The following is a 13,353-nucleotide window of genomic DNA, read 5'->3' as shown; positions in this document are numbered from 1 at the left end:
TGTACATGGGTCCTTCGGCATTTTATGTAAAACCACTTTCTTTGAAAATTTACCCACTCTGCCGCTGAAATTATGGCACTCAAAGATAGAGCAGTAGTCTTTCGCCATTGTTTATATTGACACCGGAAGTGGGTAAACCTTCCCGCACGAACGACAACTCTGTTTACACGGAATTACGAAAATCCAGAATTGAAATGAACATTGCAGAAAAAGTGTCGATATTGCTTTTATTCGTCCATATCCGCACTTTTCGGTCATATCCGCGGATATGAGTCATATACGTATTTTAGACGGACCGCTTTTTACCCGGGATACTCGTGATACCTTCCCGAATGGGAGACAACTTCTTAATTACGAAAAGACAGAATTCCGCGAATCGAGTTTACAATGTGATCTTTATAAACGCATGACAAAACTGCGCATGAAGGATTTTCTCGTTGTTTGGCCAATGAAAACAGTTAAAGTATTGAAAATTGGAAATTTGTAACAAAAAACCTTATAATCCATATGATTGACAACAATAAATTTATGACAACAATAAATGTATATAATTGTTTGAAAAACCATATCTTCTGTTACAAAACGGTTATAATAATTAAACTCCAAGTTACATGTTAACCAATAAAAGAAGCACTATTATAAGAACCGCAAACTTAATTACATATATATTTATCGAATAATGTGTAAGTGCAAACAAGATTACTTGTAAGCTACCGTATTCATAGTTCAATAAAGCGTACACACGTACGTAACGATATATATCATAGAATAAACATCGTTTGCTATAAATAAGCAAAATAAACCTCATCGCTAAATCCAATGTCAAGAATATAATTATATTCGTTTATTGAATATTGTAATTCGAAATTGACAGCATAATGAAATGTGTGTACTGAGTTTTATCGATAATTAAAGAAAGTTCCGTTCGCACATAGCCTTTTAAAGTACCATATGATTCAAAAGCCTGCCCGTGGCTGGTAGCGCGCACTGATAGAAACTAGACATTCCTGGTTCAACCGCCAGGGCAGGCACTTTTTAATTTTAACTTTTTTCTCTTGTTACAATAATTAGTTTAAAAAAAATATTTTAAATATTTAAGTCCAAGTTCGCGGAGTAGATCGTTGTATTGCATATAACTCGTATAGCGAGAAATAAACTTTACATAAATGCATTGAAATTTGTTTTTGTATCGAGGTTGACATCGAAAACCTGGCCAAAGTCGGTTTTGAATCGATAAAATATAATATAAATGATCATAAATACATGCGATAGGCGAAAATCATTGCATCGTCGCGAGTTATGCAAATTATTTTTATATTAAGATTTCGTCAAACATTATTATTATATGGAATATAAAAACATAGATTTAGCAAAAACGTACCGTCGCAACTCAGTGTCCGTCTGTAACAGATGTATTTGCATTTGTTCTTACCTTCTCTCCGCTAAATTCGCCCATATCCGCAATTTCGTTTGTTTGAATTAACGTGTCGAATCATTAATATTAATTAGGTCGTTTTCGTTCTTACCGTACTTGACCCCAAACTAAAAATCGCTATATTGTTTGTTTTCAACCGGATTTTCAGTGATATCTTCAATAAAAACACGTTTTCTTACGACTCTGTCCATAAATATAGCTATGAACGGGGACTTTAAATTATTGATAGTAAATTAATAAAATTACCTTTTACGTTCAAGATATAAACGTGTCATAGTGTGAATTGTACATTAATAATCGACATGAACTTCGCATAATACATGGAGTGACATATAAGTAAACGGAATACTCACTGTTTTATGATAACGTAACGATTCAACACACCCACAAATAAACGCGTATTTCTGGTCTTGCTGAAGACTTTGAGCAAAACGTATTAAGGTAAATATTGTATGATCTAACAGACCCAATAAATCTAACGTATTTCTATGCCACCAAACACTTGATATTTAATTTCATCAAAGTTCAGGAATAAGTATATATTATGATCTATTGAAACGACCTACGAGATGATTAATTAAAAAATATGTTTTAATATGTAGTACACCATTTTATAAACTGACCGTCGGTATTAAATAGGCTGGCGTCAAACAAAATTTGTTAGAATGCGTAGGCGAACATTTTTTGATACTTGTTCCAAACAGAATTCTGTTCGTAAATGTGTTATTAAAATAAACACTTAAGAACTTTGTAAATAAGTGTAATTTATGAAAATGTCCTGTTTATATATAATTGTGAATAACGAGATTAAATACACAAGCATTATCCGCTGTTTAAAACAAAACACTTCCTGTGTAGATTTTTACCTTATAAGACGATAAACATTTACAAAAAATAACTTACATCAAAAAAGGTTAATCAGAATATGTCCAATTATCATAAAATCTGTTCTGTGCACATTCTAACTTTTCAGGCCACAAACTTTAGACCACATCCGTTGCAATGGATACATAACGCAGTGCTGCGTCTATACGTAAACATGGGAATTCCCAACCACGGATGAATAATTTAAACGAGGAAGAATTGATAAACTCGGATGAAACGTAAAACACAGTATTTTGAAATATTCAAGTATTAAGTTCACAGTGTATACCGTTTTCAAAGCGGACGTCCACTTACATCTCATTATGAATAACGTTTAAACTTAATAAGAGTATAAGGCATTTATAAAATAGTGGATTGTCAAAAACTGACACCGTTTATAATGTTGAAGCGTATATGACAGACATCGTTTTTTACATTAAAAATCAAAATTTTCTTCATAACATCACAAATATTACCCGTGCTCTGTTAAAAGGGGGTTTAATGAATGTGCGTAAAGTGTCGTCCCTGATTAGCCTGAGTAGTACGCACAGGCTAATCAGGGAAGACTCTTTCCGCTTTTATGATATTTTTCGTTCAAGAAAGTTTCTTCATAGCAAAAAATAAAAAACTTAAGGAAAATGTCGTCCATGATAAGACTGTGCGGACTGCACAGGCTTATCTGGGACGACACTTTACGCATATGCATTAAACCCCTTGTTCACAGAGCACGACTTATATATAGTCCTTATGTACAAACAACGATGGGCCATTTATTTACCGTGTCATTCAAATTACTTGGGAATTTATTTCCGTACGAGAGGATATCAAATGAGTCCTCATGGTTTATTCCCACAGATATCTTTTTGAAGCTAATGCGTTGCGGAGTAAGCCAATATGTGAAAGAGAAATTCAAGCTAATGCGCCAAGCATAAACACATGTTAAAAAACGTGTTTGATAAGATTATATTTTATTTTCCTAATGTAATCATTGATTCGAAATTTGAAATTATTTAAAAATTCGTTTAAGTGTATTTTGCTATTTTTACTATGATTGGTATTGTGATAATTATTTCACTAAAATGGCTATGCAATTGCGACATTTTATTATTGACCTTATAAAGTTATACTATACATTTAGTATAATACTTAGGATGATTGATACTTTCCTTCATGAATACATATTAAACTTTATTAACTGGAATAAATATCGAAAAGTTCTACAAGTGTAACAGGGCGGTATAATCTCTCTGTATTTATGTGAATTTCCTCCCTTTAAAATGTTGTTTTAAATAGTTAACACATTTATAGTATATACATAATATTGTTTTCAACACTATTATAACAATGGTATTATGTCGCAACTATTCAAAGTATAGAATTACTATATAAACTTTATTTAACAATGTAGTTTTAGGTCGGCCTTCCCATCAAAGGCAATGTAATCAGGTTTTTATAAAAAAGAAAAAAAAGGTTGATCCTGATGACTAGTTAATAAACGGATTAACAACTATCAGTATATTGCAGGGTTTATTACTCTGATACGAATTACATAGTCTTGACCTATAAGTTAAAATAAATACGAGTTTAAACAATCATTTGCGTATGTTCTATGTAATTACAACCTTATTTAAGGTGAATATAAGAACCCGGGCATAAAACAATTCTATCACACAAGGCATTGACTTACAAACGATACCTCGTTATTGGTATGAAGTTGTCTGATATTAAATATTATTGCGCTATTTTTTCTAATAATTATGTGTGCACTATGCCTGACAATCTACGAAGCAATCATCTGTTCACAAATCAACAAATTTGAAAGTAGATTGAGGTAATCTCAAATAAATTATGGATTCGATAAGTGTTCATTCGGCGTTCGAAATACATCTATTGCTCGAGATTCTAGTCAGTAGAGACGGAACACAATTTTGTCCGAAAAGTGATCGTGACCTTTTCGCTTCATATTTACGACAACACGTGGCATCGATATCTATTTCAATGCATATAAAAACATTACTTTTTTAAATGAATGTACCACTACTACTTATAATAATAATTAATATATGTTTACACCACATTGCTTTATTTAACAGCGCTTGCTTATTTAATATAACAAAAATACACCTTAATGGAATTAACATTTATATTAAAAATGTTTTGGTTAACGGAATTCGGGCCCGGGTCGCCCGTTATAAAGTATATACTGCATAACCATTTCTTCCATCCTTAATTGCGATTTTTAGCTTATGTAAATAATACACGTAATAACATACACTTTGCCGAAAACAAGAAAAAGTGAATGTTTTTCTAACTTTTAAATGAACTTCAAATGATGATTGGTCCTGCCCGAAAAAGTACTTTAAAGTATTATTATGTTTATATGATTATTTTTATTTTGCTCATTTTGAGCTCACTTCTTTTATATTTTTAATTTGTGATAAAAAGGCGGTAAATTGTAAATCAGTGAACACGTACCTTCATATGGCAAGCGGTTCTACGCATAATCCAAAGAAACTAGGTTTCTCAGGAGAACTATGGTTCCCAAATGAAATATTGGGTTCTCATGAAAACTTAGGATATCCGAGAAAACGACGCGAAAAGCTGTCGAGAACCTAGGTTCTTGTGAAATCCTTGGATATCAAACGAGATCTCAAGTTCTCAGAATGACAACCTAGGTTCTCATGAAAAAACCTAGTTGCTCATGAGAACCTACGTTCTATGTGTCTATGAGAACCAAGTTTTACATGAAAAACATAGTTTATCATGAGTACCTAGGTTCTCTAGCGTAAAGTAAGGCTTTCAAATGAGAACCTAGGTTCTAATGAAAACCTAGGTTCTAATGAAAACATTAGTTTCTCATAAGAACCTCAGTTCTCATGAAAAATCTGGTATCTTGGGATTTCATGAACCTAGTTTCTCATGAGAACCTAGGTTCTCATGAAAAACCTGGTTTGTTGGGATTTCATAAACCTAGTTTCTTATGAGAACCTAGGTTTCTTGGGATTTCATAAACCTAGTTTCTCATGAGAACATAGGTTCTCATGAAAAACCTGGTTTCTTGGGATTATTCAACAGGCATAAGCAGTCGGTGACCGCCTCTTGTTCATATGTAGGACATTTTCCGTGCATGGGTTCTTGGGGAATCAAATTAGTAAATAAATCGGTCTACATAGGTCTGAACACATGAATAAAAAATAAAACTGTTTATAAAATACATCTTGAATTGTAAATATTATTTTGAGACTAAAAATTGAAACAAATTCAGATCAATCGTTACATAATTCATTGTTACCGCATTAAATGAGTTTTAGATATTCAGTTCCGTTGTTCGGCCTTCAAACGACGGTATGGTACCGTATTGGGCTATTTTTGAGTTTTCTAAATCAAGAATGTCTGTGATACATTTGAGCAATCATTATGGTATAAATAGAAGTTTAACCTCTATTGATAATGTGTAATCATGTATTATTCAATCTTAAGATATCGGCCCACACTGCAAGGAAAACTTAACGGCGTGTTTTCATTCTCTCCAGACCGTGTGTAATCATATGTGATCCCAATTGATCCTGCGCCCTGAATAATATGTGTCCCGATTTCAAAACGAGCAAGTTAACGCCGTCCGACGCGTAATTCTGGAAACGTAGGTTCTCATGAGAGTAGTAGTAGTAGTAGTAGTAGTAGTAGTAGTAGTAGTAGTAGTAGTAGTAGTAGTAGTAGTAGTAGTAGTAGTAGTAGTAGTAGTAGTAGTAGTAGTAGTAGAAGTAGTAGTAGTAGTAGTAGTAGTAGTAGTAGTAGTAGTAGTAGTAGTAGTAGTAGTAGTAGTAGTAGTGATTTTTTTCAGTTGTTGTTTTACTTGCCTGTCTGAAAACATAATCAAACACTGCTTTGCAACCATGAGGTTTGGGGCTACAGTTTTGCATATCCAGTGATTTTTTCAGTTGTTGTTTTACTTGCATGTCTGAAAACATAATCGAACACTGCTTTGCAACCATGAGGTTTAGGGCTACAGTTTTACTATTTGTCTGCGTCTCTGCTTGTGTTGCTGCTCTTCCAAAGAATTAAATATCGAAACATTGAATTGTTTCATAAACTGAATAGGCGGTGCGTTTTCCAGTGTATGATGATAATTACAATTATATCAAACCGTCTCTTTACATATGAATTAAATATCCCATTTTTACTGTCAGAATGCATATTTCGCGCTTAATTCTTCGAACTGACCTTTGTTTTGTGTGTTTTGTTTACTTTTTTGGTAACACAAAATAAAACATAAATTGTTATGAAAGTTTTAAGAAAAGAAATTTAAATTTCATTACAAATAACGATTTTCTCTTTTGTTTCATTCACTTTTTACGTAGACTGTTGGATCCACGTAGACTGCTGGATCCACGTAGTCTGCTAGATCCACTTAGACTGCTGGCTCCACGTAGACTGCTGGCTCCACGTTGTCTGCTGGCTCCAAGTATACTGCTGGATCCACGTAGTCTGCTGGATACACGTAGACTGCTGGATCCACTAAGACTGCTGGATCCACGTATACTGCTGACTCCACGTTGACTTCTGCCTCCACGTAGTCTGCTGGATCCACGTAGTCTTCTGGCTCCACGTAGACTGTTTGATCCACGTAGAGTGCTGTTCTCATATAGACTGCCGGCTCCACGTAGACTGCTGGCTCCACGTAGTCTGTTGGATCCACGTAGTCTGCTGGATCTTTGTAAACTGCTGGATCCACGTTGTCTGCTGGATCCACGTAGACTGCTGGCTCCATATAGTCTGCAGGATCCACGTAGTCTGCTGGATCAACGTACACTGCTGGCTCAACGTAGACTGCTTGATCCACATGGACTGCTGGCTCCACCTAGTCTGCTGGATCCACGTAGACAGCTGGCTGCACGTAGTCTGCTGAATCCACGTAGTCTGCTGGATTCACGTAAACTGCTGGATCCACTTCGACTGCTAAATCCACGTAGACTGCTGGCTCAAAGTAGACTGCTGGCTCCACGTAGACTGCTTGCTCCAAGTAGACGGCTGGATCCACTTAGTCTGTTGGCTCCACGTATACTGCTGGCTCCACGTAGACTGCTCATGCTCCACGTAGACTGCTGGCTCCACTTAGACTGCTGGCTCCACGTAGACTGATGGCTCCACGTCAATTTCTGGCTCCACGAAGTCTGGTAGATGCACTTAGTCTGCTGGATCCGAGTAGACTGCTAGATCCGAGTAGACTGCTGGATCCACGTAGACTGCTGGCTCCACGTAGACTGCTGGATCCACGTTTACTGCTGGGTCCACATAGTCTGCTGACTCAACGTAGACTGCTGGCTCCACGTAGACTGCTGGATCCACGTAAATAGCTGGATCCACGTAGTCTGCTGGATTCACATTGACTGCTGGCTCCATATAGTCTGATGGCTCCACGTAGTCTGCTGCTCCACGTAGACTGCTGGCTCCGCGTAGACTGCTGGCCCCAGATAGAGTGATGGATCCACGTAGACTGCTGGATCCACGTAGTCTGCTTGATTCACGTAGACTGCTGGCTCCACGTAGTCTGCTGGATCCACGTAGTCTGCTGAAACCACGTAAACTGCTAGCTCCACGTAGACTACTGGCTCTAAGTAGACTGCTGGCTCCACTTAGTCTGCTGGCTCCACGTAGACTGCTTGCTCCACTAAGATTGCTGGATCCACGTAGTCTGCTGGATTCACAGACTGCTGGCTCCACGTAGTCTGATGGCTCCACGTAGGTTGCTTGCTCCACGTAGACTGCTGTATCCACTTAGACTGTTGGATCAACGTAGACTGCTGGATCCACGAAGACTGCTGGATCTACTTGAACTGCTGGATACACGCAGACTGCTGGATCCGCGTAGACTGCTGGATCCACGGTGACTGCTTGAAGCATGTAGTCTGCTGGATCCACGTAGACTACTGGATCCACGTTAACTGCTGGATCCACGTAGTCTGCTGGATCCACGTAGACTGCTGGTATCAACGTAGTTTGCTGGCTCCACAAAGTCTGCTGGCTCCACGTAGTCTGATGGCTCCACGTAGATTACTGGCTTTACGTTGACTGCTGGCTTCACGTAGTGTGCTGGCTCCACTTAGAGTGCTGGATCCACGTAGACTGCTGGCTCCACGTAATCTGCTCTCTCCACGTTGTCTGCTCGATCCACGTAGACTGCTGGCTTCACGTATTCAGCTGGATCCACGTAGATTGCTGGATCCACTGGCACTGCTGGATTCACGTAGACTGCTTGCTCAACCTTGTCTGCAGGCTCCAAGCAGACTGCTGGCTCCACGTAGACTGCTGGCTCCACGTAGCCTTTTTGCTAAACGTAGTCTGCTGGCTCCACATTGACTGCTAGCTCCACGTAGTCTAGTGGCTCGACGTAGTTTGGTGGTTCAACGTAGTCTGCTTGATCCACGTAGACTGCTGGCTCCACGCAGTCTACTGGCTCCAAGTAGTATGCTGGCTCCACGTAGTCTTCTGGCTCCACGCAGTTTGCTGGCTCCACGTAATCTGCTGGCTCCATTTAGTCTGCTGAATCCACGTAGACTGCTGGAACAACTTGGACTGCTGGATCCACGTAGACTGCTGGCTTCACCTTATTTGCAGGCTCCAAGTAGACTGCTGGCTCCACGTAGACTGTTGGCTTCACGTAATCTTCTGGCTCCAATTAGACTGCTGGCTCCATGTTGACTCCTGGCTCCACGTAGTCTGGTGGCTTCAAGTAGTCTGGTGGCTCAACGTAGTCTGCTTGATTCACGTAGACTGCTGGCTCCACGTAGACTGCCGGCTCCACGTAGACAGCTGGATCCACGTAGTCTGCTGGATTCACATTGACTGCAGGTTCCACGTAGTCTGCTGGCTCCACGCAGTTTGCTGGCTCCACGTAATCTACTGGCTCCATTTAGTCTACTGAATCTACGTAGACAGCTGGATCCACTTGGACTGCTAGATCCACGTAGACTGCTGGCTCCACCTTATCTGCAGGCTCCAAGTAGACTGCTGGCTCCACGTAGACTGCTTGCTTCACGTAATCTTCTGGCTCCAATTAGACTGCTGGCTCCACGTTGACTCCTGGCTCCACGTAGTCTGGTGGCTCCAAGTAGTCTGGTGGCTCAACGTAGTCTGCTTGATCCACGTAGACTGCTGGCTCCACGTAGACTGCTGGCTCCACGTAGACTGCTGGCTCCACGTAGACTGCTGGCTCCACGTAGACTGCTGGCTCCACGTAGAGTGCTGGCTCCACGTAGACTGTTTAAAACGTTAAAACGTTTTCAAAAAAAATAAATAAACATATGTAAATTAATTTTTCCGCTTTCATACATTGTTTAACCGCTTGTTTCAATTTCACGACGTTTTAAGACCAGTTCATTATGTCATTTTAAAAGGCAAAATGTGATTTTATTTCATAATATAAAAATCGTTGGGGGAAATTACGCAATTTTTGGTTTTAAAACCAATGATTAAAGTTTAATTGAGTGAAAACTGACCATCTTTTTGAGCGAGACAATATTGACCCATATCTATCTGAGAATAATATTTGAAACTTAACAATGTGAACATCCACGTCTGCTGGCTCCACGTAGTCAGCTGGCTCCACGTAGTCTGCTAGATCCACGTAGACTGCTGGCTCCACGTAGACTGCTGGCTCCACGAAGACCCATGGCTCCACGTAGTCTGCTGACTCCACGAAGATTGCTGGCTCCACGTAGTCTGCTTTCTGCACGTAGTCTGCTGGCTCTACGTAGACTGCTGGCTACACCTAGTCTGCTGGCTCCACGAAGACTGCTGGCTCTACGTAGTCTGCTTTCTGCACGTAGTCTGCTGGCTCTACGTAGACTGCTGACTTCACGTAGACTGCTGGCTCTACGTAGACTGCTGGCTCTACGTAGACTGCTGGCTTCACGTAGACTGCTGACACAAGGCACTTGCAGGTTTACCGTTGCGACCTGCTCTACCGATTTCGTGCATGCACTTTTCAAGTTTGTTTAGTTTGGTTTATTCAAGATACATTAGGCATTACAGTCCATGAGTACACATGTATGTTGAATATATTTATACAAACAAAATGCATCCAAGTGGTCATCAATAAATACAAGTTCATGACATGATTGATCATATTCAAACTATATTATGTTCTATACATACATTGTTAAAAGGATACATATATTTTAAATAATGTTAACATAAATAGCGCTATTGACAGCGAGAAGTCAACTTTTCTGACATGTAACTTACTCAAAATAATATTTATAGACATTTCTTTGAATAAATGCTTTATAAACATAATTTGCTAATTTTCTGTTAATTGTTTGGTTATCAGATTGCATTAACTCTATAAATTTTGGAATATTTGGTCTTTTCCAGTAATATTGCTTTATGTATTTTTTTTCTAATATCATTGTATAAGGAACATTCAAACAAAAAATGAAATTCATCCTCCAAGACATTGCAATGTTGACATTTTCTTTCCTGGACTGGTAGAGATTCTGGTTTATTCAATCTGCCTGACTCTATTTCTAATCTATGAGAGGATACTCTTAGTCGGCACAGACCAAACCTATACTTATCAATAATAACATCATTTAAATAAGGTTGGAATTCAAATTTACAAAAAAGATTATAACTTACTGCTCTGGATGAATTATTCAGTTCAGACATCCAATTTTGTATAAGACATCATTTAATCTGGATTCAACAAGAGATAAAAAGCACTTATCATCACCTACTCCTTGGTTTATCCATGCATAATGCAATCGCAAGGACTGCAACACGTTACAAACAGATTTAGCCCATGTGTGCATATTTGGTTTAATTATCAAACAGTTACACATTTGTAAATATATACACTTAACATATTTATGGTTTTCTAACTGGGTAACTTTTAGCAAACACCTTATTACATTAACTGCACGTCTCACGATTAAGGATGTTCTACCAAGTTCTCCATTATACCCAAAATTATTTTGAGTTTGAATTTTCACACCTAATAATTTTTTTACAGAAACTTAAATGTACTCTCTCAAGTGTCATGGATTCATTTAAGCCCCATATTTCTGAGCCATAATTTAAAATGGGTAAAACAAGTCGATCAAATAGCTGTAATTTGGTCTGGATATTGATTGAAGGAATTAAGTTAATATGAATTTAATTTAAAAACCGCTTTTGACGCTTGTCCAGCAAGAGTTTCAAAAGTACTTGTAAATGATCCTCCCGTGGTAAATACAATTCCTAAATATGTAAAAGATTTTACAATTTCTATAACATCGCCTTTATATGCAAAATTCATATTTCTCCTTAATTGTCCCCTTTAAAAAAAATCATAACTTTAGTTTTATCTGAATTTACACAAAGTTTCCACCTATCACAGTATTCTTCCAACAAGCACAAACCTTTATTAAGTTCTTCCTCCGATTCAGCCATAATAACAATATCATATGCATAAAGTAACAGAAATAGTTTCAACATTCCAATATCAATCCCATTAAAACCATTTGACATAAAATGTTCCTCAATATCATTCAAATAAATAGACAAAAGGAATGGTGATAAAGATTCACCTTGTCTCACTCCTAATAAACAAGAGAAGTCTTCATTACTTATTCTGTTACCTAATTTGATTCTTGATTTCACATTTACATACATAAATTTAATAATATTTTTCATTTTTCCTCGAACTCCTAGTTTCAAAAGTTTATACCAGATAATATCTCGAACCAAATAATCGAACGCTTTAGTAAAATCCACAAATACAGCACACAATCTCTTTTTTTCATTACGTAAATAATTAATTACACCATGTAATACAAAAATATGATCGATAGTACCCATGTTTTGTCTAAAACCTGCCTGTGATTCTATATATACATGATAATTTCCCAAATGTACTTAATAATGTAACCCCCTGTAGTTGTTAACATCATTCTTACTTCCCTTTTTATATAATGGTACAATAAAACTCTCACTCCACATTTCAGGGAAATGCCCATTTTCAAACAGCTTATTTAATAAAGTACACACAACTTTTAAAAGGCTACAACTGTGAATCCCAAATTTAAAACAAGAAGGCCATGATGGCCCTGAATCGCTCACCTGACTCATAAAGATCAGATGAAAACTATGACCTCTATTGTCTACACAATGTTTTTCTATGATTTGACCTAGTGACCTAGTTCCTGACTCTAGATGACCCAAATACAATTCCAATCCAGATTTCATCATAATAAACATTCTGACCACAGTTCATAAATATTGGATGAAAACTGTGACCTCTATTGTCAACACAAGGTTTTTCTATTTATTTGACCTAGATTTTTACCCCAGATGACCCAAATACAATCCCACCCAGATTTCATCAAGAATTCCGACCAAATTTCATAAAGGTTGGATGAAAACTGTGATCTCTAATGTCTACACAAGGTTTTTCTATTATTTGACCTAGTGACCTAGTTTTTGACCCCAGATGACCCAAATAAAATCCCAACCCAGATTTCATCAAGATAAACATTCTGACCAAATTTCATAAAGATTGAATGAAAACTGTGACCTCTATTGTCTACAGAAGGTTGTTCTATTATTTGACCTAGTGACCTTGTTTTTGACCCCAGATGTCCCAAATACAATCCCAAACCGGATTTCATCAAGATAAACATTTTGACCAAATTTCATCAAGATTGGATGCAAACTGTGACCTCTACTGTCTACACAAACAAATTGTTGACGGACGGACGCACGGACACACGCAGGCACGCACAACGGACGCCGGACATCACACGATCACATAAGCTCACCGTGTCACTTCATGACAGGTGACCTAAAAATGTGTGTCGGAGATAAACATGAACAGTTGTGGTTAAAATCACATAGAAACAAGGGCTGTTTGTAAAACATGCATGCACCCCTATATGGGCTATAAGTTGTAGTAGCAGCCATTGTGTGAATACGTTTTTTGTCACTGTGAATGGTGGTGGTGGTGGTGGTGTAGTAGTAGTAGTAGTAGTAGCAGTAGTAGTAGTAGTAGTAGTAGTAGTAGTAGTAGTAGTAGTAGT

General features: G+C 37.8%; 1 protein-coding gene across 1 annotated transcript; it reads right to left on the bottom strand.

The window, feature by feature from the left end:
• Positions 1-6,707: 6,707 nt before the first annotated feature.
• On the bottom strand, positions 6,708-7,386 carry LOC127845926 (proline-rich P65 protein-like). The gene is made up of 2 exons (XM_052377106.1): positions 7,302-7,386; positions 6,708-7,093 (listed from the first exon to the last, which is right to left on the bottom strand). Exons 1-2 carry the CDS (start codon positions 7,384-7,386, stop codon positions 6,708-6,710), a joined length of 471 nt encoding a protein of 156 aa, XP_052233066.1.
• Positions 7,387-13,353: the final 5,967 nt, after the last annotated feature.

Source organism: Dreissena polymorpha, chromosome 9 (assembly GCF_020536995.1).
Source record: "Dreissena polymorpha isolate Duluth1 chromosome 9, UMN_Dpol_1.0, whole genome shotgun sequence".
NCBI classification, from domain to species: domain Eukaryota; kingdom Metazoa; phylum Mollusca; class Bivalvia; order Myida; family Dreissenidae; genus Dreissena; species Dreissena polymorpha.
Note: the sequence above shows the minus strand (reverse complement) of the source record. Positions and strands in the feature narration are given on the sequence as shown.

Excerpts from the sequence above, each read along its gene's own strand:
- LOC127845926 (XM_052377106.1), bottom strand. The coding sequence starts at position 7,386 with ATGAGCAGTCTACGTGGAGCCAGCAGTATACGTGGAGCCAACAGACTA. Across the intron at positions 7,094-7,301 it reads ACTTGGAGCAAGCAGTCTAC|CAGACTACGTGGATCCTGCA; the intron begins GTGGAGCCAGCA and ends ACGTTGATCCAG.